This window comes from Mizuhopecten yessoensis, unplaced genomic scaffold (genome assembly GCF_002113885.1).
Source record: "Mizuhopecten yessoensis strain PY_sf001 unplaced genomic scaffold, ASM211388v2 scaffold8361, whole genome shotgun sequence".
Taxonomy (NCBI): domain Eukaryota; kingdom Metazoa; phylum Mollusca; class Bivalvia; order Pectinida; family Pectinidae; genus Mizuhopecten; species Mizuhopecten yessoensis.
Window position 1 is genome coordinate 996,473 of NW_018407509.1, and position 21,591 is coordinate 1,018,063.

At 37.7% G+C, this 21,591-nt stretch overlaps 1 protein-coding gene across 1 annotated transcript in view; it reads left to right on the forward strand.

Moving 5' to 3' along the window:
* The window catches only part of LOC110455714 (cholesterol 24-hydroxylase-like), a 38,356-nt gene that overhangs the window by 3,358 nt on the left and 13,407 nt on the right, over nt 1-21,591 (forward strand). The window contains exons 3-14 of the mRNA XM_021506025.1: nt 923-1,002; nt 1,610-1,756; nt 2,786-2,892; nt 3,376-3,497; nt 5,813-5,925; nt 7,099-7,232; nt 7,778-7,893; nt 9,601-9,713; nt 10,887-11,020; nt 11,566-11,681; nt 11,821-11,858; nt 12,475-12,588. Of these exons, the coding sequence (XP_021361700.1) occupies nt 923-1,002; nt 1,610-1,756; nt 2,786-2,892; nt 3,376-3,497; nt 5,813-5,925; nt 7,099-7,232; nt 7,778-7,893; nt 9,601-9,713; nt 10,887-11,020; nt 11,566-11,681; nt 11,821-11,858; nt 12,475-12,588 (1,334 nt within the window). The remainder of the gene's footprint in view (nt 1-922; nt 1,003-1,609; nt 1,757-2,785; nt 2,893-3,375; nt 3,498-5,812; nt 5,926-7,098; nt 7,233-7,777; nt 7,894-9,600; nt 9,714-10,886; nt 11,021-11,565; nt 11,682-11,820; nt 11,859-12,474; nt 12,589-21,591) is intronic.

A 21,591-nucleotide genomic window follows, 5' to 3' on the forward strand; every position in this document is an offset into this window, starting at 1 on the left:
ATTCCGGTGGATTTTTCACAATATTTACACATGTGCTGAGTACAAAAATAGACTACATGAAAAGCTAGCTTTTGTTGTGTAGACACAGATTTGTAAATGCCCAAAATTGTAGTCTCGAACCAAATTCAATTTTTTTTTTGAAAAATTATGAAGCCCACATAGTTCACTTCATCATGTATATGCCAATTTTAGTGCTGATTTCTTTTTTAAATTTTGATACATGTTATATTACAGGGGTTATTCATTGTATAAAAATATCACCCATGGCCATCGTACGCTACTGTACACTGCTACCGGAGTTGGTTGCCTGTTTGCAACATATGACTTGCATATGAAATCATTGATTTTGTTTTATAGAATTTATCGTAAAATTTCCTTGTGAACAAATAGTTTGAGCTCAAAGTAGACTTCTTCGTGAATTTAACAAGAAATTATCTGGATGTTATAAAACTTTTTTGATTTACTGTTTTACTATAGAATTGCGAATTTTTAATAGAAAATTGACAAAAAATCTATTACGACTCTCTTTCACATCGAGTGCTATACTCTGGTTTAATGAAGGAAAGAGTCCCTGCTATTTTAGGTTCTGTATCTGTGAATTATAGGAATACCTCAATTGATTCCAAGCATGGTTTCAGATGTTTATTTCTCATTTTCTCCCCCGCTCAACGAGTTGGCGGGGGATATAGAAATGGGGCATACAGCCGTCCATGCACCTGGTTAAGAAGAATTACTCTCATCTATATCTTGCCTACTACAAGTGCTATATTGATTATCCTTGCATCAATTGTGTATCTAGGGTTGCTCTACTGAATGCATATTGCGGATGCTGATTTTGACCCATATTTTACGCTTCATGTTTTTAATGACCTTTGCACTGCGAGCAGGGGATATCCATGACAGCTTCTTCTTGTTCTTCTAGATCCCAGGAACACCCTATGTGCCGTTCTTTGGTAACATGCTGGAAGCCCGCCGATACGAGGCCATGACCAACTGCATAAGGTTTGATTTAGTTTCTGTTATATCTGGCTCAAAAAAATCAGGGTGATGATGGGGACTTATAGGATAATGAAATCAGATTTTCTACTGAAGTACAATGTATATGGATGGGCTTATTACCAGGCATGGGCTTATTGGTGGATAAATATTGTAGAATGTAGGACAGTTTTGTTCATACTTAGTGGTAAATGGTACTTGTTTGGAATAGTCTTGGTGAATATGACCAAATCACAAACAATCTGCAATCTATGATAATCCCTGTTGTGTCTACTTGGTGATATTGGATGATATATATACAGTCTTTAGCTCTTTAGCAGTCTTCATCAGGAATTTTAGTTCTGTTATTATAATGTGCCACATTGTTAGAGAAACAAGACTCTTTGTTTCCCCACGATTAATTGCATTTTACTTGGGCACTCTAGTGAAACATGGTTACTCTCTCTCTGGGATACAAAGACTTGTGTCCCTACAACAAGGACAATAAATGTATAATTCAACCCACTATGACTTGACATCCACTTTATTAAGACCTTTACCAAACATTTTTAAAAGAATATTTACATTTGCCTAGAGGTGCACTTCTTTAACTTCCTGTGGTTGGTGTCCACAGATGGATGACAAAGTTGGACTCAAAGATAATCAGATTTTATTTCTTTGGGGGAGAAGAGCGAGTTTTGGTGGCGGACCCGGACATTTTCCAGCATGTTCTCATCACCAACAGTAAAAACTACGATAGAGTGGGAGATTTGTCACGTGGGTATGTATACACAGGCAGAGTTTGAAACTGTCAAATTTAGTTTGTTGGTGTCTGAATGTACCTGCTTTGCATTTTACTTCATGGCATCCTGAAATTTCCAGGTACACTCATTACCTTCTCTGCATCCCTGGAATATGTAATGACAGAATTGAAGGCTTTGTATGCGCCACCTTGCGGATGATATATTTAGACTTATTTGACCCTTCAACTTACATCAAAAGAATCATGCAGCAGCCTAACGGTAAATTTGACTGGCTTTGAAGTTGAATGTCACTCCTTTGTAAGGACTGGTATCATCCAAATTGATTGGTAATTTAATTACCAATGGAATTACTAATTAAATGCCTTCAATTTCATCATGACATATTCTGTGGTTGCAGAGAACAAAAGTGAGCGTAACCCCTGGAAATTTGAGGATGGCTTCATGATGATATAGTATAGATCATTTGAATGATACAGTAACATTGAAGGCCACTTGTACGATATATCATAGAGGATATCTAATGGTTTTCTGTCAAATTCCATTGATATTTCTTGAGTGTGACAGAATGCTGTATTTTTTTTCCTCGTGAGGGCAACCAGCATGAGTAAAAATATTGAAGTACACAAGAGAAATATAAATGACATTCATGAAAGGCTATTACCTGGGTAAATGCTCTGATAATTCTCCAGTTTTAAAGCTTCAAAATGAAAAAAACAACACTATAAAAATGATTAAAATGAAGAAAATTATGTTATAACAAAAAAAAAGGTTCTAAGGTCAAGGTCACTTACTCAACAAAGACCATGGGAGGGGATTACAGTCAGGCACATGGTGAGGCCATTGCAGACCTGTCAGTGTTCTACTGTTTTCTGGTTTTATATTCTGTGTTTTCATTAGTTTAAATATGAGGAAATTTCATGCTGGTGGAAAAATTTGAAGTTGATATTATTTTATTGCTTGAAAAGTAACACTTTGACTGAATTTTAATTTTAATTTCCCATTATTTCACTCGAAAAAAATTGTTTAAGTATCATTTAACATATCAGACCACTCGGGAAGTTGCTACCCAATCCGCTGTTTGTATTGAGCGGAGAACATCACCATATTGTGAGAAAGATTTGTAATCCTGGATTCTCAATCAGACTCATACATGGTAAAGTTGGACTTCTTTATTTTTAATTTATCCTGCAATCAGCCGAAGGGGAAAACACATCTAGGGGGCTCTCGAAAAGTAAGGGGAGCTTATTACAGGACAATGAAATAGCTTTTGTTGGAATGTCTACTGAGTGGGCTTATTGCTGGATAAAACCTATACTATCACAGAATAGTATTGAATACTGGTCATTGCTAGATGTATTTGTATGCGGTAAGGCAAATATTGTTCAATATGACAGCTTTTGGCCTTTCTGGCAAGCAAAATAAACAATTCAGATGTATAAGATCTTCTTTACGAAATTTTGAATGTGATATAAATCCCTATCCTTTTCTTCATTGTTTAAATCACTATTAAACCATTGTTAGATTATGCATGCTTTCATTGTCAAATTTTCTTTATCAAGCTACTTAAATGTTTCAAAAAAAGTACCTGCAAAATCTTTTTAAAATAATTATTGTCCATTGGGCATCGTCTATGCAGGAATGGTGCCGACATTCCAGGAGAGAGCAGAAGCTTTGATTCATCTTTGGACACAAGGACTGCAGACTCAGGACAACAAAATGTTTGGCGATGTGAACGCACAAACAGACCTGGCCAAGCTTGTAAGTAACCAAGATTTTGAACTGTTTCCTGTATTTAGCTCACCTGGGCCAAAGATTTACCAAGTGAACTTATTCCAGTGGCACAGTATCCATCATCCATCTGATCATCCATCAACTTTTCCTGCAATACCATACTAGTCCTGAATGGTTGAGTGACTTTTGACTGTATATGGTCTGGGCCCGTATCCATGAAACTGATTTACAAGGTTACAAGAAAGTCAGCTTGAGCACAGAATTCATGCTTGAGCATGAGAACGGTTTCATAGATACGGACCCTGGATCATTGTTGGCCCAAGGGGACCAAACTTTGTATGAACGGAAGGTGGCCCCCTTGGGGGAAGAGGGTTTGGCCAAAAAAAGGAAACAAATTAAATCTCCTCAATTTTACTCCCTTAAGAACTGATGAACAGAAAATTTTAACCAAATTTGGCATGGAGCACTTTATGCAAAATTACAGCTCTTTGTTTATTTTTGGTAGGAAAGTTCGTCTAGTTGAAAGTTTAATTTACAGAAATTATGAAAAAAAAACACCTTCCACTTGACTTTAAGTGATAACTTATCTGTGAATATTTACTATAGGTCTTCTGAAAACATAAAGACAATAAACCTATAAATCTGATTGAGATGTTTAAATTGATCTTTTAATTTCTTATAAAATGAATCACATTGGTCAAGATTTCATTTGAAACAGTGTCAGACAAATTTCTAAACATTTTTTTCGGGTTGGTAAGTATGGATAATGAAAAGTTCTTTTTTACACAACCAATAAGAGTTTCTATGTGACGTTTTGATGACTAGTATGGTATGTACACTGTCGCCTTCATCCTACACAAAAGTGTAAAATGTGTGCAAGTTGTCCACCAAATCAATGTTGATTTGGCTATGCTGTAAGTGTATGTACAATAGTTGTTATATACAATGTATGTACCGAAATGACTCGTTTCAGCTACGCTTTGTTTAAAACTTGGTCGTAGATGTGCGAGAGTCTATGAGCCCCCTCATCTCGATTTAGAACTGGTCCACTGTAGCGTATCCAGATGGCTTCCTTTATCTGCCGCATGAACAGGTTGCTCTCTCTGTTGTTTGGCGTTATCCCAGTCAATCACACAATTTTTAGCTCACCTGGCCCGCCAGTGAACTGAATTCTGACCAAATGCAGTCTGAAGCATGATTAGGGACGAAAGAATAAATTTTGTATAAACTGAGGTGTGTGGGCCCTTCTAGGGTCAGATGGGTGGGGCCAATTTGGGGAAATAGAGGAAAACATCAAAGAGCCTTCCCCTTTTGTACAGATGAAGGGATTTTGACCATATTTGGTTTTGAGCATTATTGGCCAAATGGTTCTCAGTTTTGTATAAACGGAGGGTATGGTTCCCCTCGGGGCAGATGGGCGGGGCCAAATAGGGGGAAAATAGGTAAATCTGTTAAAATCTTCTTCTTCTCAACCAATGGAAGGATTTTGACCAAATTTGTTCTATAGCATCTTTGGACAAAGGAGCCTCAAGTTTGTATAAACGGAGGGTGTGGCCCCTCTGGGGGTATAGGGGCAGGGCCCAATAGGGGAAATAGAGGATTTTTTTTCTCCTACTATACAAGTGAAGGGATTTAAACCAAATGCAGTCTGAAGCATGCTTAGGGACAAAAGAATCAATTTTTCTTTAAACTGAGGTGTGTGGACCCCCTTCTTTGGGGCAGATGAATGGGGCTCATTAGGGGAGATATAGGAAAACATTAAAGATCCTTCTCCTTCTGTACCGTTGAAGGGATTTTAACCAAACTTGTTCTAGAGAATCTTTGGCCAAAGGGAATTGAATATTTATAAATGGAAGATGTGTCTGAAGCATGCTTAGGGGAAAAAAAATCAATTTGTTTAATTTGTATAAAAAGGTGCATGTGAGGCCCAATAGGGGAAATAGAGGAAAATTGGGACATAAAATAGAAAATGGGGGGAAATGTGGTAGGTAGGTAGGTTTTTTTATGAGAAAAAAAGAGTTTTAAAAAGACCCCAAAAAAACCAAGAACAATGTTCGTGGGACAAATTTTTTGTAAAAAGTAATTCACTTCAAATGGTATTAGGAAAACCACAGCAAGGCATTTTGCGTAATCTTTTTAATTATACTTGAAAAAGACGTTAACATCTGTTTACCTGGTGATTTGATGTTGTTTTCTCCTGAGCCTTGGCCAATACTCTCAAGCCGAATAACATTTGCATGTCCATCAGGTTTTACCCCAGAAATAATGCATTCAAAAAATAGATTAACTGGTTGATCCGCATAAATGAACTAGCCCCTGATTATATGTTGATTTGATTGTAGACGAGTGACGTCATTTGTAAGTGTGGTTTTGGATACGACATGCATACCATTGAAAATCCGGACTCGCCCCTTGTGCAACCTTTACAACGACTGAATGCCAACTCTCCTACAAGGTAGGCAATAAAGGACAAAGGGCGTTCAGGGTCATTTCCTGCCTCATCGGGGATTTAGATCTAGACATTATATTCGTAATCAGGAATAAAAGAAGTACGCAAATATGAAATTTCAAACTCAATCGTCAACTGGCATCTATGTATATGCACATTGGAAAATATCTGCACCAAGAAAGTTAGCCCCAATTAACCAATATGATGTTTCAAGATGAAATTTTTACCCAAGTTCTTTGTTAAGGATTCCCTTACCACTGCCACAAACTGAGTATGCATTGGAAACATTTTTTTTCAGAATGGCTATAGCTTTATTAATTTCTGAAAAGAAAAGCATATATAACTTGCGTGACTTTTATGGAAAAAATGTTGAAAAAAATGAAATAAATTATAATAAAAACAAAAATCAGTCTTCTGAGTGCATAAATACAACAGGGCCAGACCAGGATTTGAACCCTGGACCTCGTGTCTTTATACTGTTACTCAAACCAACTGAACTTCCTAGTCAACGGAAGTATCTTGGTTAAATCGAATTACAGTAAAATCCAAAACGGAATGTAAGGGAGGTTACTCTATATACAAATGAATAACAGTGGAATTCTCTACAGATATTCCCTTATATTTCTGATATTGAAGTGTTTACGTCGTCAGTGTAAACAAGATTCCTGGAAGGTCATCAAAATGTTTGCTTCTAGCTGTTGTCTCATATTATTTGAGGGGGGGAGGGGGGGGGGGGGGGGGGAAGCTTCAAAATGACACTGATCCAATTGCGTTCATAGCCCTATGAATGCTCATAGAGGAACTTGCAGTGGGAATATAATTATACATATTTACATTTAAGGCAATTTTGATATTTTTTGATGATTTCTAAAATATTGGACTTGCGCAAGTGTATGTCATGGAAGGTGCCAACACATTTGGCGTCACCAATCACTGTGTGACGTTATCCTGGTAAGATAAATAACTGTTTTATATTGATCACAATGTTAAAATATTTAATCTGAAACTTCAGAAAAAATGAATTTAAAACAATCTATAAATGGGAAGCACTAATTTGCTGACGTATTCAGACTCCGACTGGAAAGTTTATGGAAAAATAAACTTCATATTCTTTATCAGGTATATTGAGTCCAAGTGCAGTGGAAATGTAAATATTATACTATAAATTTACGCTTTCAGTTTTTTAGATCTTCTGCCGTTTAGCCGGTGGTATCCGACTAAGAGAAACCGTCAGGTATGGGAGGATTCTAAACTTATATTTCAACTAGCAGACAAGATATTACATCAAAAGAAACAGACGTTGGGTACAAAAGGTAAGTCCTTTGATTATCTTCTTGATTCTGTAACGTACTAATAGAATCTCTCACCCCCCTGGGGACGAGATAGGGGAATCTCAACCCGAAGAGGAAGATTCTTAAGTTGCCAAACATGAGGCTTTGTTGAAATAATGAAATAAACAAAATATAATCAATGACAGTATTCTGGTAAAAGACAAGCAACATTTCTGCGCCATCAATTTTAAACCTTAAAGATAGGGCCTGAACTATACCTGCATCGCACACAGAGGGTGTGAAATTTTGCAAAGGTCAAATAAGTGCAAATTTCAAGTAAATGGTTGTCTGGGCCGTACATTTTAAACTACTAAAGAAATGTTGATGAAATTTGAATTATATCTAAATCTACATCACATACAAAGGTTGTGTATTGCAAAATTTTCAGTAAATTCTTGTCGAAGTCTTTAATTTCAAAACCGTTAATGATGTCTTGATGAAACCTAGAGCATACTTGAATCAACTACAGAAGATGCAAAATTATTCCAGAATAAATAAAATTTCTTGCCATGTGATTGGCTGTTCAGATTGTGGGCAGGACCTGCTGACGTCGCTATTGGTTGCAAGGGACCAGGAGGGCGGAGCTATGTCAGACAAGGACCTTTTTGGAGAAGTGATAGGATTCTTTTTTGCTGGATTTGAGGTGATTTTTTTTAATTTAGTATCATAAATATGCTATGTTTTTGGAGTTGCAATCTATAGGCATCGTGCCGCTTTTATAACGGGAGCGAGACAGGCTAAGTTTTGTTTTATTTCATTCCACATGAATGTATATAGAAGCCTGCCCATTCAGGATAAAATCTTTTGAAAAAACACACTCGTGCCGCCAATCCTNTGGTATGTACACTGTCGCCTTCATCCTACACAAAAGTGTAAAATGTGTGCAAGTTGTCCACCAAATCAATGTTGATTTGGCTATGCTGTAAGTGTATGTACAATAGTTGTTATATACAATGTATGTACCGAAATGACTCGTTTCAGCTACGCTTTGTTTAAAACTTGGTCGTAGATGTGCGAGAGTCTATGAGCCCCCTCATCTCGATTTAGAACTGGTCCACTGTAGCGTATCCAGATGGCTTCCTTTATCTGCCGCATGAACAGGTTGCTCTCTCTGTTGTTTGGCGTTATCCCAGTCAATCACACAATTTTTAGCTCACCTGGCCCGCCAGTGAACTGAATTCTGACCAAATGCAGTCTGAAGCATGATTAGGGACGAAAGAATAAATTTTGTATAAACTGAGGTGTGTGGGCCCTTCTAGGGTCAGATGGGTGGGGCCAATTTGGGGAAATAGAGGAAAACATCAAAGAGCCTTCCCCTTTTGTACAGATGAAGGGATTTTGACCATATTTGGTTTTGAGCATTATTGGCCAAATGGTTCTCAGTTTTGTATAAACGGAGGGTATGGTTCCCCTCGGGGCAGATGGGCGGGGCCAAATAGGGGGAAAATAGGTAAATCTGTTAAAATCTTCTTCTTCTCAACCAATGGAAGGATTTTGACCAAATTTGTTCTATAGCATCTTTGGACAAAGGAGCCTCAAGTTTGTATAAACGGAGGGTGTGGCCCCTCTGGGGGTATAGGGGCAGGGCCCAATAGGGGAAATAGAGGATTTTTTTTCTCCTACTATACAAGTGAAGGGATTTAAACCAAATGCAGTCTGAAGCATGCTTAGGGACAAAAGAATCAATTTTTCTTTAAACTGAGGTGTGTGGACCCCCTTCTTTGGGGCAGATGAATGGGGCTCATTAGGGGAGATATAGGAAAACATTAAAGATCCTTCTCCTTCTGTACCGTTGAAGGGATTTTAACCAAACTTGTTCTAGAGAATCTTTGGCCAAAGGGAATTGAATATTTATAAATGGAAGATGTGTCTGAAGCATGCTTAGGGGAAAAAAAATCAATTTGTTTAATTTGTATAAAAAGGTGCATGTGAGGCCCAATAGGGGAAATAGAGGAAAATTGGGACATAAAATAGAAAATGGGGGGAAATGTGGTAGGTAGGTAGGTTTTTTTATGAGAAAAAAAGAGTTTTAAAAAGACCCCAAAAAAACCAAGAACAATGTTCGTGGGACAAATTTTTTGTAAAAAGTAATTCACTTCAAATGGTATTAGGAAAACCACAGCAAGGCATTTTGCGTAATCTTTTTAATTATACTTGAAAAAGACGTTAACATCTGTTTACCTGGTGATTTGATGTTGTTTTCTCCTGAGCCTTGGCCAATACTCTCAAGCCGAATAACATTTGCATGTCCATCAGGTTTTACCCCAGAAATAATGCATTCAAAAAATAGATTAACTGGTTGATCCGCATAAATGAACTAGCCCCTGATTATATGTTGATTTGATTGTAGACGAGTGACGTCATTTGTAAGTGTGGTTTTGGATACGACATGCATACCATTGAAAATCCGGACTCGCCCCTTGTGCAACCTTTACAACGACTGAATGCCAACTCTCCTACAAGGTAGGCAATAAAGGACAAAGGGCGTTCAGGGTCATTTCCTGCCTCATCGGGGATTTAGATCTAGACATTATATTCGTAATCAGGAATAAAAGAAGTACGCAAATATGAAATTTCAAACTCAATCGTCAACTGGCATCTATGTATATGCACATTGGAAAATATCTGCACCAAGAAAGTTAGCCCCAATTAACCAATATGATGTTTCAAGATGAAATTTTTACCCAAGTTCTTTGTTAAGGATTCCCTTACCACTGCCACAACCTGAGTATGCATTGGAAACATTTTTTTTCAGAATGGCTATAGCTTTATTAATTTCTGAAAAGAAAAGCATATATAACTTGCGTGACTTTTATGGAAAAAATGTTGAAAAAAATGAAATAAATTATAATAAAAACAAAAATCAGTCTTCTGAGTGCATAAATACAACAGGGCCAGACCAGGATTTGAACCCTGGACCTCGTGTCTTTATACTGTTACTCAAACCAACTGAACTTCCTAGTCAACGGAAGTATCTTGGTTAAATCGAATTACAGTAAAATCCAAAACGGAATGTAAGGGAGGTTACTCTATATACAAATGAATAACAGTGGAATTCTCTACAGATATTCCCTTATATTTCTGATATTGAAGTGTTTACGTCGTCAGTGTAAACAAGATTCCTGGAAGGTCATCAAAATGTTTGCTTCTAGCTGTTGTCTCATATTATTTGAGGGGGGGAGGGGGGGGGGGGGGGGGGAAGCTTCAAAATGACACTGATCCAATTGCGTTCATAGCCCTATGAATGCTCATAGAGGAACTTGCAGTGGGAATATAATTATACATATTTACATTTAAGGCAATTTTGATATTTTTTGATGATTTCTAAAATATTGGACTTGCGCAAGTGTATGTCATGGAAGGTGCCAACACATTTGGCGTCACCAATCACTGTGTGACGTTATCCTGGTAAGATAAATAACTGTTTTATATTGATCACAATGTTAAAATATTTAATCTGAAACTTCAGAAAAAATGAATTTAAAACAATCTATAAATGGGAAGCACTAATTTGCTGACGTATTCAGACTCCGACTGGAAAGTTTATGGAAAAATAAACTTCATATTCTTTATCAGGTATATTGAGTCCAAGTGCAGTGGAAATGTAAATATTATACTATAAATTTACGCTTTCAGTTTTTTAGATCTTCTGCCGTTTAGCCGGTGGTATCCGACTAAGAGAAACCGTCAGGTATGGGAGGATTCTAAACTTATATTTCAACTAGCAGACAAGATATTACATCAAAAGAAACAGACGTTGGGTACAAAAGGTAAGTCCTTTGATTATCTTCTTGATTCTGTAACGTACTAATAGAATCTCTCACCCCCCTGGGGACGAGATAGGGGAATCTCAACCCGAAGAGGAAGATTCTTAAGTTGCCAAACATGAGGCTTTGTTGAAATAATGAAATAAACAAAATATAATCAATGACAGTATTCTGGTAAAAGACAAGCAACATTTCTGCGCCATCAATTTTAAACCTTAAAGATAGGGCCTGAACTATACCTGCATCGCACACAGAGGGTGTGAAATTTTGCAAAGGTCAAATAAGTGCAAATTTCAAGTAAATGGTTGTCTGGGCCGTACATTTTAAACTACTAAAGAAATGTTGATGAAATTTGAATTATATCTAAATCTACATCACATACAAAGGTTGTGTATTGCAAAATTTTCAGTAAATTCTTGTCGAAGTCTTTAATTTCAAAACCGTTAATGATGTCTTGATGAAACCTAGAGCATACTTGAATCAACTACAGAAGATGCAAAATTATTCCAGAATAAATAAAATTTCTTGCCATGTGATTGGCTGTTCAGATTGTGGGCAGGACCTGCTGACGTCGCTATTGGTTGCAAGGGACCAGGAGGGCGGAGCTATGTCAGACAAGGACCTTTTTGGAGAAGTGATAGGATTCTTTTTTGCTGGATTTGAGGTGATTTTTTTTAATTTAGTATCATAAATATGCTATGTTTTTGGAGTTGCAATCTATAGGCATCGTGCCGCTTTTATAACGGGAGCGAGACAGGCTAAGTTNATCACCTGTGTCATCAAGGAAACACTTAGGTAAACAGCTCAAATACCTCACCTGTGTCATCAAGGAAACACTCAGGTAATCAGCTCAAATACCTCACCTGTGTCATCAAGGTAACACTCAGGTAATCATCTCAAATACCTCACTTGTGTCATTAAGGTAACACTCAGGTAATCAGCTCAAATACCTCAGCTGATGGATCATATATGGTACCACTGAAACACATCAAAATGCATGCTTTTATATAGATAGATACTTAATTGAGGTACATTACCAAACCATGTGTATATTGAATGAATCTGTCGGATTTAACTGAAATTAAAAAAAGCTGAATCGAAATTAAGCTGATAGGAAAACCAAGACGGGCCAACATGTGACAGCAAGTGTCAACGGAGACTCAAAGCTATTCTATAACCCCGTTTAATTCACTCTGAGTATTTGATGATCCAAGTGATAACAATGAATGTTCTTTCAAATAAACAGTTATAATCCACAGTAGATATCTACATTATAAACAGCGTAAAAATAACAAGCGATAAAATTAAAATCTCGCTAAGTTAAGCTGCTTTACATTTTTTACCAAGAAACATATCATATAACTTAATTACTTCTATAGGTAGAAATAATTAGAAACAGATATGTCATATGTTGACGATTTCGTTGTATGGTGACCTCTGTTCATCATCTGTTTCAGGTTGTTTCCACCCATTGTCACACTCTTCCGTACAGCTAAGAAAGATGACACCCTGAAAGGTTATCATATCCCTGCGGGTACGAAAATTGGACTTCATAATGGAGCTCTTCATCGGTGAGTAAAACTGTTGTTCATCACAGTATTTATGTGTTGTTTATCACCTACATTATGTACAGATGTTGTTTATTACCTACAATTCTATGATCAACAACAAGCCTAAATGGTATAAGGAAGAAGACTTTCAGAAGTTTAATTATCTGTTTTCTGAGTTTACCAGATAGATATATATATATATATAGCATGTATGTGTTGTCCACTCCCCAACATCAGCAAAGTTACATTTGCCATAATTCATTACATAAACTATCTTACATTATATACATGATTATTTCCATGTCCCTTCGTGGGTGGCCGGGTGGCGCAGTGGATAGCACATTGGCATTTCACCAAGACGGCAGGGTTCAATTCCCGTGAAAAGGTATAGGGTCACCTGCCCAACCACGTGTGTTTTCTCTGGGTACTTAGGTTTCCTCCCACATTCAGACCCCCTGCGCGCTACCATCTGGGCCAACAAGAGTAATTAATATAAGTTGATTGAATTTTTTTTACAATAAATAAAACAATTGCTTTAAAAACGACAAAGTTTTCATTAATTTTTACAACAAATCACTTCATTACAACTCAGAGGAGCATTAACCCTTTCACCCCTAGGCCTATGTAACTTTAGTAGACTGTACCATGTATTGATCTGGATGAGTCCATTATGGTCTAGAGTGGTGAAAGGGTTAAGGCCCATGGGTGACTAGGTGGAATACTGTGCTGGGTGCTTTCAGCATGGTATTTCAGTGAAGTTGCACTCTAAAGTTGGCGTCACATCTGTACTATAGAAGGTACCTACATGTACACACGTGTAATTGCATACATTACACACAGGTACATTTCTTAAATGAGTATATCTGATCATGGGATGCTTTACCCATTTAAGTTAACTAAACCAAGCCTCTTGTTGAGTTTGTGGCTTCAAGGTTTGATGATGGTGGGCTGTTCAAAACGCCTGTCGTCCATAGTCTTTGATCCGTCTGTCCGTCTGTCTGTCATCCGTCCGTCTATCGTCCTTCCTTAAACAATGCTTGTTATCACTATTTCTCAGAAAATCCTGTAGGGATCTTTCTCAAATCTGATATGTAAGTTCCCCTTGGTCTCTTATTGTGCATGTCAACTTTTGAGTTTGATTCAAACAACAAAATGGCAGCCCAAAATGGCGGACAGGTGACCATCTTGGATTTTGACAGTGAATGTTTGTTATAGCTAAGTGGTGGAGGGATATTTCTCAAATTGCATATTTAGGTTCCCTTTAGTCTATTATTGTGCATTTGAAATTTTGAGACTGCTGGCTTTGATAAACAAAATCTTTGATATTGACAGTTAAGGTTTGTTGTGGCTATTTATCTGGAAATACTGGAGGGATCTTTCTCAAACTCATTATATAGGTTCCCCTTGGTCTCTTGTTGTGCATGTCTGTTTTGAGTCTGATCCGATAAACACAAAGTGAACAGGTGACCATCTTGGATTTTGACAGTTAAAGTTTGTTATCGCCTTTTTCTCAGAAAATACTGAAAGAATCTTTCTCAGTCAACAGACTTTGATGTCAATTTATCTGCATGGATGGAAAGATCATCAGAAGCTTTGTGTTAATTCTAAATTTCATAACCTCTAGCCATCCGTTCTTCCTTGGGGAGGGGGTAAAGTTTACTATAGTTTATATAGGGAAATAACTCTTTGGTACATTTTGTCCATTTGCAGCAGGATATTATTCAAACTTGGAGGAAAAGGGTTTCAAATTGTAAAAAACTTTTTTTGGAATAATTGTGATGAAATGACAATTAGATGATGCGAGAAAAAAAATCCAACCTTGCCCCAGGAGCTGAAAAAATCTTCTTCCAAAGACTCAAATGTATTGCAATCAAATACCCTTAATGGATTGAAAGGTCCTTTGGTGTTTTAAATAAATTGTAAACTGTATTACCTCTGGGTCATCTGCTCTCCTTTTGGGAGTGGGTAAGATTTACTATGGGTCATCTGCTTTCCCTTTGGGAGGGGGTAAGCTTTACTATGGGTCATCTGCTATCCCTTTGGGAGGGTGTAAGATTTACTATGGGTCATCTGCTCTCCCTTTGGGAGGAGGTAAGATTTACTATGGGTCATCTGCTTTCCCTTTGGGAGGGGGTAAGATTTACTATGAGTCATCTGCTCTCCCTTTGGGAGGGGGTAAGATTTACTATGAGTCATCTGCTATCCCTTTGGGAGGGGGTAATATTTACTATGGGTCATCTGCTCTCCCTTTGGGAGGGGGTAAGATTTACTATGAGTCATCTGCTATCCCTGTGGGAGGGGGTAATATTTACTATGGGTCATCTGCTCTCCCTTTGGAAGGGGGTAAGATTTACTATGGGTCATCTGCTCTCCCTTTGGGAGGGGGTAAGATTTACTTTGAGTCATCTGCTCTCCCTTTGGGAGTGGGTAAGATTTACTACGAGTCATCTGCTCTCCCTTTGGGAGGGGGTAAGATTTCCTATGGGTCATCTGCTCTCCCTTTGGGAGTGGGTAATATTTCCTATGGGTCATCTGCTATCCCTTTGGGAGGGGGTAAGATTTACTATGGGTCATCTGCTCTCCCTTAGGGAGGGGGTAAGATTTACTATGGGTCATTTGCTCTCCCTTTGGGAGGGGGTAAGATTTACTATGGGTCATCTGCTCTCCCTTTGGGAGGGGGTAAGATTTACTATGAGTCATCTGCTCTCCCTTTGGGAGGGGTAAGATTTACTATGAGTTGTCTGCTCTCCCTTTGGGAGGGGGTAAGATTTATTAGGGGTCATCTGCTCTCCCTTTGGGAGGGGGTAAGATTTACTATGGGTCATCTGCTCTCCCTTTGGGAGAGGGTAAGCTTTTCTATGAGTCATCTGCTTTCCCTTTGGGAGGGGCGTAAGATTTACTATGAGTCATCTGCTCTCCCTTTGGGAGTGGGTAAGATTTACTATGGGTCATCTGCTCTCCCTTTTGGAGGGGGTAAGATTTACTAAAGGCCAAGTTCTGACCCAAATCCTACACCCTTGGGTAGAAAATCTGTATCCCACATACCTTATTTTAATAATAATAATAATTTGAGGTTTTTGTATACTGCTTTATCACAACCTAGTTTGTATGTCGTCTCAAATCTGTTCAGAATTTATTATCCATTGCTATAAGGCCTTTGCAACCAGCCAATATCTTTCTCAACTCCCTGGGGAGCATACAGCCGATGCTGCCATTTCGACGCTCGCAGCTAGCATTCTAGAATTCTAGCACTGCCCAACCACGTACTCATTTACAACTGAGTAGACTGGAACAAGCGGAGTAAAGTATCTTGCCCAAAGATACAACACAGTGCCTACATATGATTCTATGAACGTGTGTACTGTATCACTTTCCCTGATGCTGGTTAACAGATGTTACTTTTGATAGTCTCATCTCCATCGAAAACCTTTATATATATATATATGAGGGATTATAAGATACACAAGTCACAAATACAAGTATTCGTTTTGATTCCTTTTGTGGTTGCTTCCAACTACAATATTTATCCAAAAATAAGCCCATGCCTGATATTAAGCCCACCCATACCTATTACAGTTCAGTAGAAATGCCAAATTAATGCTATTTCATGGTCCTGTAATAAGCCCACCCATACCTATTACAGTTCAGTAGAAATGCCAAATTAATGCTATTTCATCGTCCTGTAATAAGCCCACCCTTACTTTGAGTCAAGAGATTATGTGTTGGTCCCCTGGGCTTATTGCAGGATAAATACGGTAAGTTCATTGGACTAACATCTTGTGAACTATGGTAATTTTTTTACTATATTTAATGGATGTCTCTATAAGGATACAGCTTATTTTTAGGATTCTGTTTTTTGCAAGATGTATTGCCCTATTAACCAAACCTCCATTTCGGACTGGAATTCATCAGTTGTTAATATAGCTCTTTTTAAATTTTATGAAGAATTCAAACAGATCAAGCTCTAGATAAAAACATTTTCAGTACCTTTACCCATGCTCAACAGACCTTGTCAGGAAATCTCTTCTATATAGAAGGGAGACTACTCCATGTAAAAAAAACTCTTTAGCGGAACTCTTCTGCGTGATTATAAAAAATGCATTGTTACCCTTTACTTTAAACTAGCTCTAGTAATAACAAAAACATCATAATATATTTAATGTGTTTTTGGGGGGGTTTAACCCTTTCACCACTGTGACCACAATGGACTCATCCAGATCAAAGCATGGTAGAGTTTATTAAAGTTACATAGGGGTGAAAGGTTTAATGTCGTCACAACAGCCAGGTAACAGCATGTGTAATAACTCAATAAGGGATGACATCAACAACACAAACTTGCATATGCAGATCTACTTCCTATGAATGATGTTTAAGATAGTTTTTATACCCTCACAACAAAGTCAAGTTGTCTGTCTGTCTGTCTGTCTGTCCATCTTTCCATCTGTCTATCTGTTTGGATGTCCATTTGTCTGTCTGCTTGTACAACCTCCTCGTCGGATTTAAAGATACGCTCTATCAATCTTATAAATGTACTTAAAGTCAATAGTAGACAAACTCCATGAATGGATATGTTTTTAGAGGTACTGTATAGCAAGATATTTCTGCGGGAATGATATTTTCAATTTCGCGAGACAATAATGTAATCGCAAAATTATGACTCGTAGAATAATGTGACAAGCGTAAAAATGACCATAAAGTCGTCATTAAGTAACAGTTATATGGTTGTAATAATGTATTTACATGAAGAGTAATACAAGTTGTTTGAAAATGGATTATATCACGCATTAAATATTTTTGTTGATGATTTGTTTGATAAAATAAACTTACTGGTTTTTACTCAATATGCTGTTAAAAAGTGTATTCATTTGATTATTTGACACGCAGAGTGTTCCGTCTTTGTGCTAAAACTTGGAGAAAAATTTCATTCCTTCACACGTCTAGATTGCGATATTATAATCTGTGTAAATATAATTTTCTAATTTTGGGTCAAAATTGCAAAAAATTTAAGCCACCGTTAAAAACCCATTATACAGTACTTCAAGAATATACCAAATGTCAATCTTTGACCAGTATTTCCTATTTCCCGCCGACTTGGGTAAGATTTTGAATTTAGATCCATTTTCAGGAACCAGGAAAGGGCAGGAATGATTTTACGCTTTTTAAACATTTTCTAGCTGGCAATTTTATAATGATGATACAATGTTCTTATAATATACCACTTTAACACAACCTAGTTCTAAGGCTGTCTCAAAGCGGTTCACAAATTATTATCTGTGGTTATAGGGCCTTTGCAACCAGCCAATATCTTGCTCAACTCCCTAGCCAATATCTTTCTCAGCTCCCTGGGGAGCATACAGCCGGTGCTGCCATGTCAGCGCTCACAGCTAGCATTCAACAATTCTAGCACTGCCCAACCATGTGCTCATTAACAGCTGAGTAGACTGGAACAAGTGCAGTAAAGTATCTTGCTCAAGGATACAACACAGTGCTGTGACATGACTCGAACCCGCAACCCTTCGGTCACGAGCCCTGTGTCCTACCACTAGACTACTCCGGTGTGTTTATAGTGAACCAACCCTACCAATTTCCGTTATACACTGCATTTAACAATTTTTTCCTTGCCTTGAGCTGTTTTGTAATTTCCTATGATGAGTTAGTAATTATCAAACGGGTGTTTCCATGGAAACCATTGTATATAATTAGAGATCTGACAGCAGTGGATGACAGAGCGATCACGTTTCGGTAATTACCATTTTGAGTTGATTAGCATCACTGCTTCAGTTGATGACGAGGCAGTTACTGTACTCAGGTAGCTGGAGAGCTTCATTAGATAGATTTGAGTTATTATCATCCAAGGACGAGCTAACAATATATGTGTTTCTTTGTCATCTGAAGACCAGGCTAAAAAAAATATGTTTATCTTTGTCATCTGAAGGCCAAGCTAATAATATATGCGTTCCTTGGTCGCCTGAAGGCCAGGCTAACAAAAGTATGTGTTTCTTTGTCATCCGAAGGCCAGGCTAATAATGTGTGTTCTTTGTGACCTGAAGGCCAGGCTAATAAAATATGTTTCTCTGTCATGTGAAGGCCAGACTTACAATAGTGTAACAGCGAAGAAATATGAGGGAAAATTACTGCCTTACTGGCAAGCTGGCTTTTCCAGTGATGCGGTTTAACTGGATGGGTGACCGCCCGCACATCACAATATATAAACTCTTTTGTCATACTAAGACCAGGTCATCATTGTATGTGTTCATTTGTTGTATGAAGGCACAGCTTACACTACATAAGTTGTGTGTCCCTTTTTAGGTCACCTGAGACAAAGTCTCAAGTGACCTATTGCGATCGCCGTTTGTCCGTCGTTGTCCGTCGTGCGTCTGTAAACAATTTACATTTTCTACTTCTTCTTCAAAACCCCTGAATCAATTTCAATGAAATTTTGCAGGGACCTTCCATGGACAAAGGTCAACAAAAAAAGTGGCCGGTTTAGTCCCAAGCCCCCAGGGGCCTGAGGGGCGGGGCCAAAAAGGGTCAAATTGACTAAAATTTCAAAAATCTTCTTCTCCAAAACCCCTGAACCAATTTCAATCAAATACTCTTCATAGATGGAAGGGTCTTAAGGTTTATAACCCTAGGGTCTCAAGTTTACGTCCTGGGGAAGGAGGGGGTGGGGGCAAAATGTATTATGGTTTATAATGGCAAATGATACTTTGAATATTACATGTTAATAACTTGTTTGGAATTACAACCTTGAGTTGACAGTTTGATACTTTGAAAATTTTGAGCCAGCCCTACCCCCAAGGGCTGTAGGGTGGGGCTCAAAGGAGTCAGTGTGCAAAAATTTCTTCATTTATCTTGTTTAGAATCAGAGGTGCTAGTTTCAAATACTTTTTAGTCTGAAATCTGTATGCTAGATATTGAATAAGGTGGTTTTATTGTTTTTTGTCCATGGGCCTCTTGTTATCTTTTATCTTTGTCATCTAAACACAAGTAAACAATATACATATGTTCCTTTGTCGTCTGAAGGCTAAGCTTATACATATTTTTGACATTTGAAGGCCAAGCTAATAATATATGTTTTGCTTTGACATTTGAAGGCCAAGCAAACAATTTATGTTTTCCTTGGTAATCTGAAGGCCAAGCTAATAATTTATGTTTTGCATTGATATATGAACACCAAGCCAACAAAATATGTGTTCCTTTGATCTGAAGACCAGGTTACAAAATCTGTTTGTTTGTCATCTAAAGGCAAGGCTAAAGATGTTCATCCAAAGGCCAAGCAAACAATATATATGCTCCTTTGTCATCTTTAAGCCAGGTCAACAATATATATTTTACTTTTCTGTCAAGGCCTGACTAGCAACATATGTGTTTTCATGCCATCTGAAGGCCAAGCAAACAAAATATGGTAATTCTTTTGTCATTTAAAGCCAAAACAGAATAACGTTCCCAGGTCATCTGAAGGCTAGGCTAATGATGTACCCGGTATATATTTCTTTGTCACCAGAGGGTGAAGATATAGATTTTCTTATTTCAAGGCAGGGTCGATAATGAATGTGTTTCTCTGTCATCTGAAAGCAAAGTAAATTCTATATGTATATTCCTCCATCACTTGAAGGCCACGCTTATGTTCCTTGGCCAGGCCATCTTAAGGCCAGCCTAATAATAAATGTGTTTCTTTGTCATCTGAAGGCCAGCCTAATAAACAAATGTGTTTCTTTGTCATCTGAAGGCCAAGCTTACATTACATGTGTTCCATAGCCATTCTTAAGGCCATGCTTATAATAAATGTGTTCCTTGGCCATCTTAAGGCCAATCTATTAATAAATGTGTTTCTTTGTCATCTGAAAGCAATGCAAATAATATATATATATATTCCTCCACAACCTGAAGGCCAGGCTAATGATATATCTGTTTCTTTGTCATCTGAAGACCAGAGTAATAATGTGTGTGTTCCTTGGCCATTTTAAGGCCAGTCTAATAGTAAATGTGTTTCTTTGTCATTTGAAGGCCAAGCTAACAATATTTGCGTTCTTTGGACATCTTAAGGCTAGCCTAATTCTAAATGTGTTTCTTTGTCACCTGAAGGCCAGGGTAAACATGTGTGTGCTCCTTTGTCATCTGAAGGCCTAGCTTACAATATTCCTGTTCTGAAGATCAGTCTTATATCAACCAAACAGCTCCAGGTCCTACTTGCCCTTTACTAAGTTAACAGGATACCAAGATAATGGCTATAAAGCGGAGTCACTCGGAAAGATGTAATTAGTTGTCAACACTGGATAGTGCTTTTCCTCATGTGTATGGGTTCCTAGCTTATTACTTGCCTATCAATATAGGAAGATGGAGGGTCTTTATAGGGCTACAGCTCAACTGTATTGGTTGTAATTAGACTCTGGGCACCAGACGTATACATTAATATTGACAATGGAAAGGTGGTCTGTGGTTGTTGAATGTCTGCTGATGATATCAGCTGTTGGCTAAATGGACACACTTGGGATTTCGGATTGGTGTCTGGTTCATTGAGCTGGTCACTAACACCTAAAACTGATTTTATGCTTTAATATCTGTCTGAGAGTTCAAAGCTTAACCTAATCCGTCTCATAACAAGTTGTTATAAAAGTCTTGAGAAAAAATCTGGAAAAAGTATTTTTTATATGTTCTTTGTTATTTTTCCGTCTTCCCATCTTCTGTCAGATTCAACATGTTGTTATATTGATGTATTTTGAAGTTTTTGAATTTAAACAAGAGGCCCAAGAGGGCCTGTATCGCTCACCTGAATATTTAAGCAGTCATAGCAAAATATTCTCATTAAATATTATATTGCACTAAAAATATTTCCCTCGCAAACTTTGTTGGCTCCATCTGTTGAAACTACCAGCAAAATATTATTATAAGATTCTATGCTTTTTGGTTCTTCTTCAGAAGTTGCTTGACATATTTTTCCCTGTGATCTTGTAAGTAGGTCAATGTCATTTTCCTTCTCAAATTGGTTAGCTCTATTCCAAAAAGCTACCAGCCAAATCT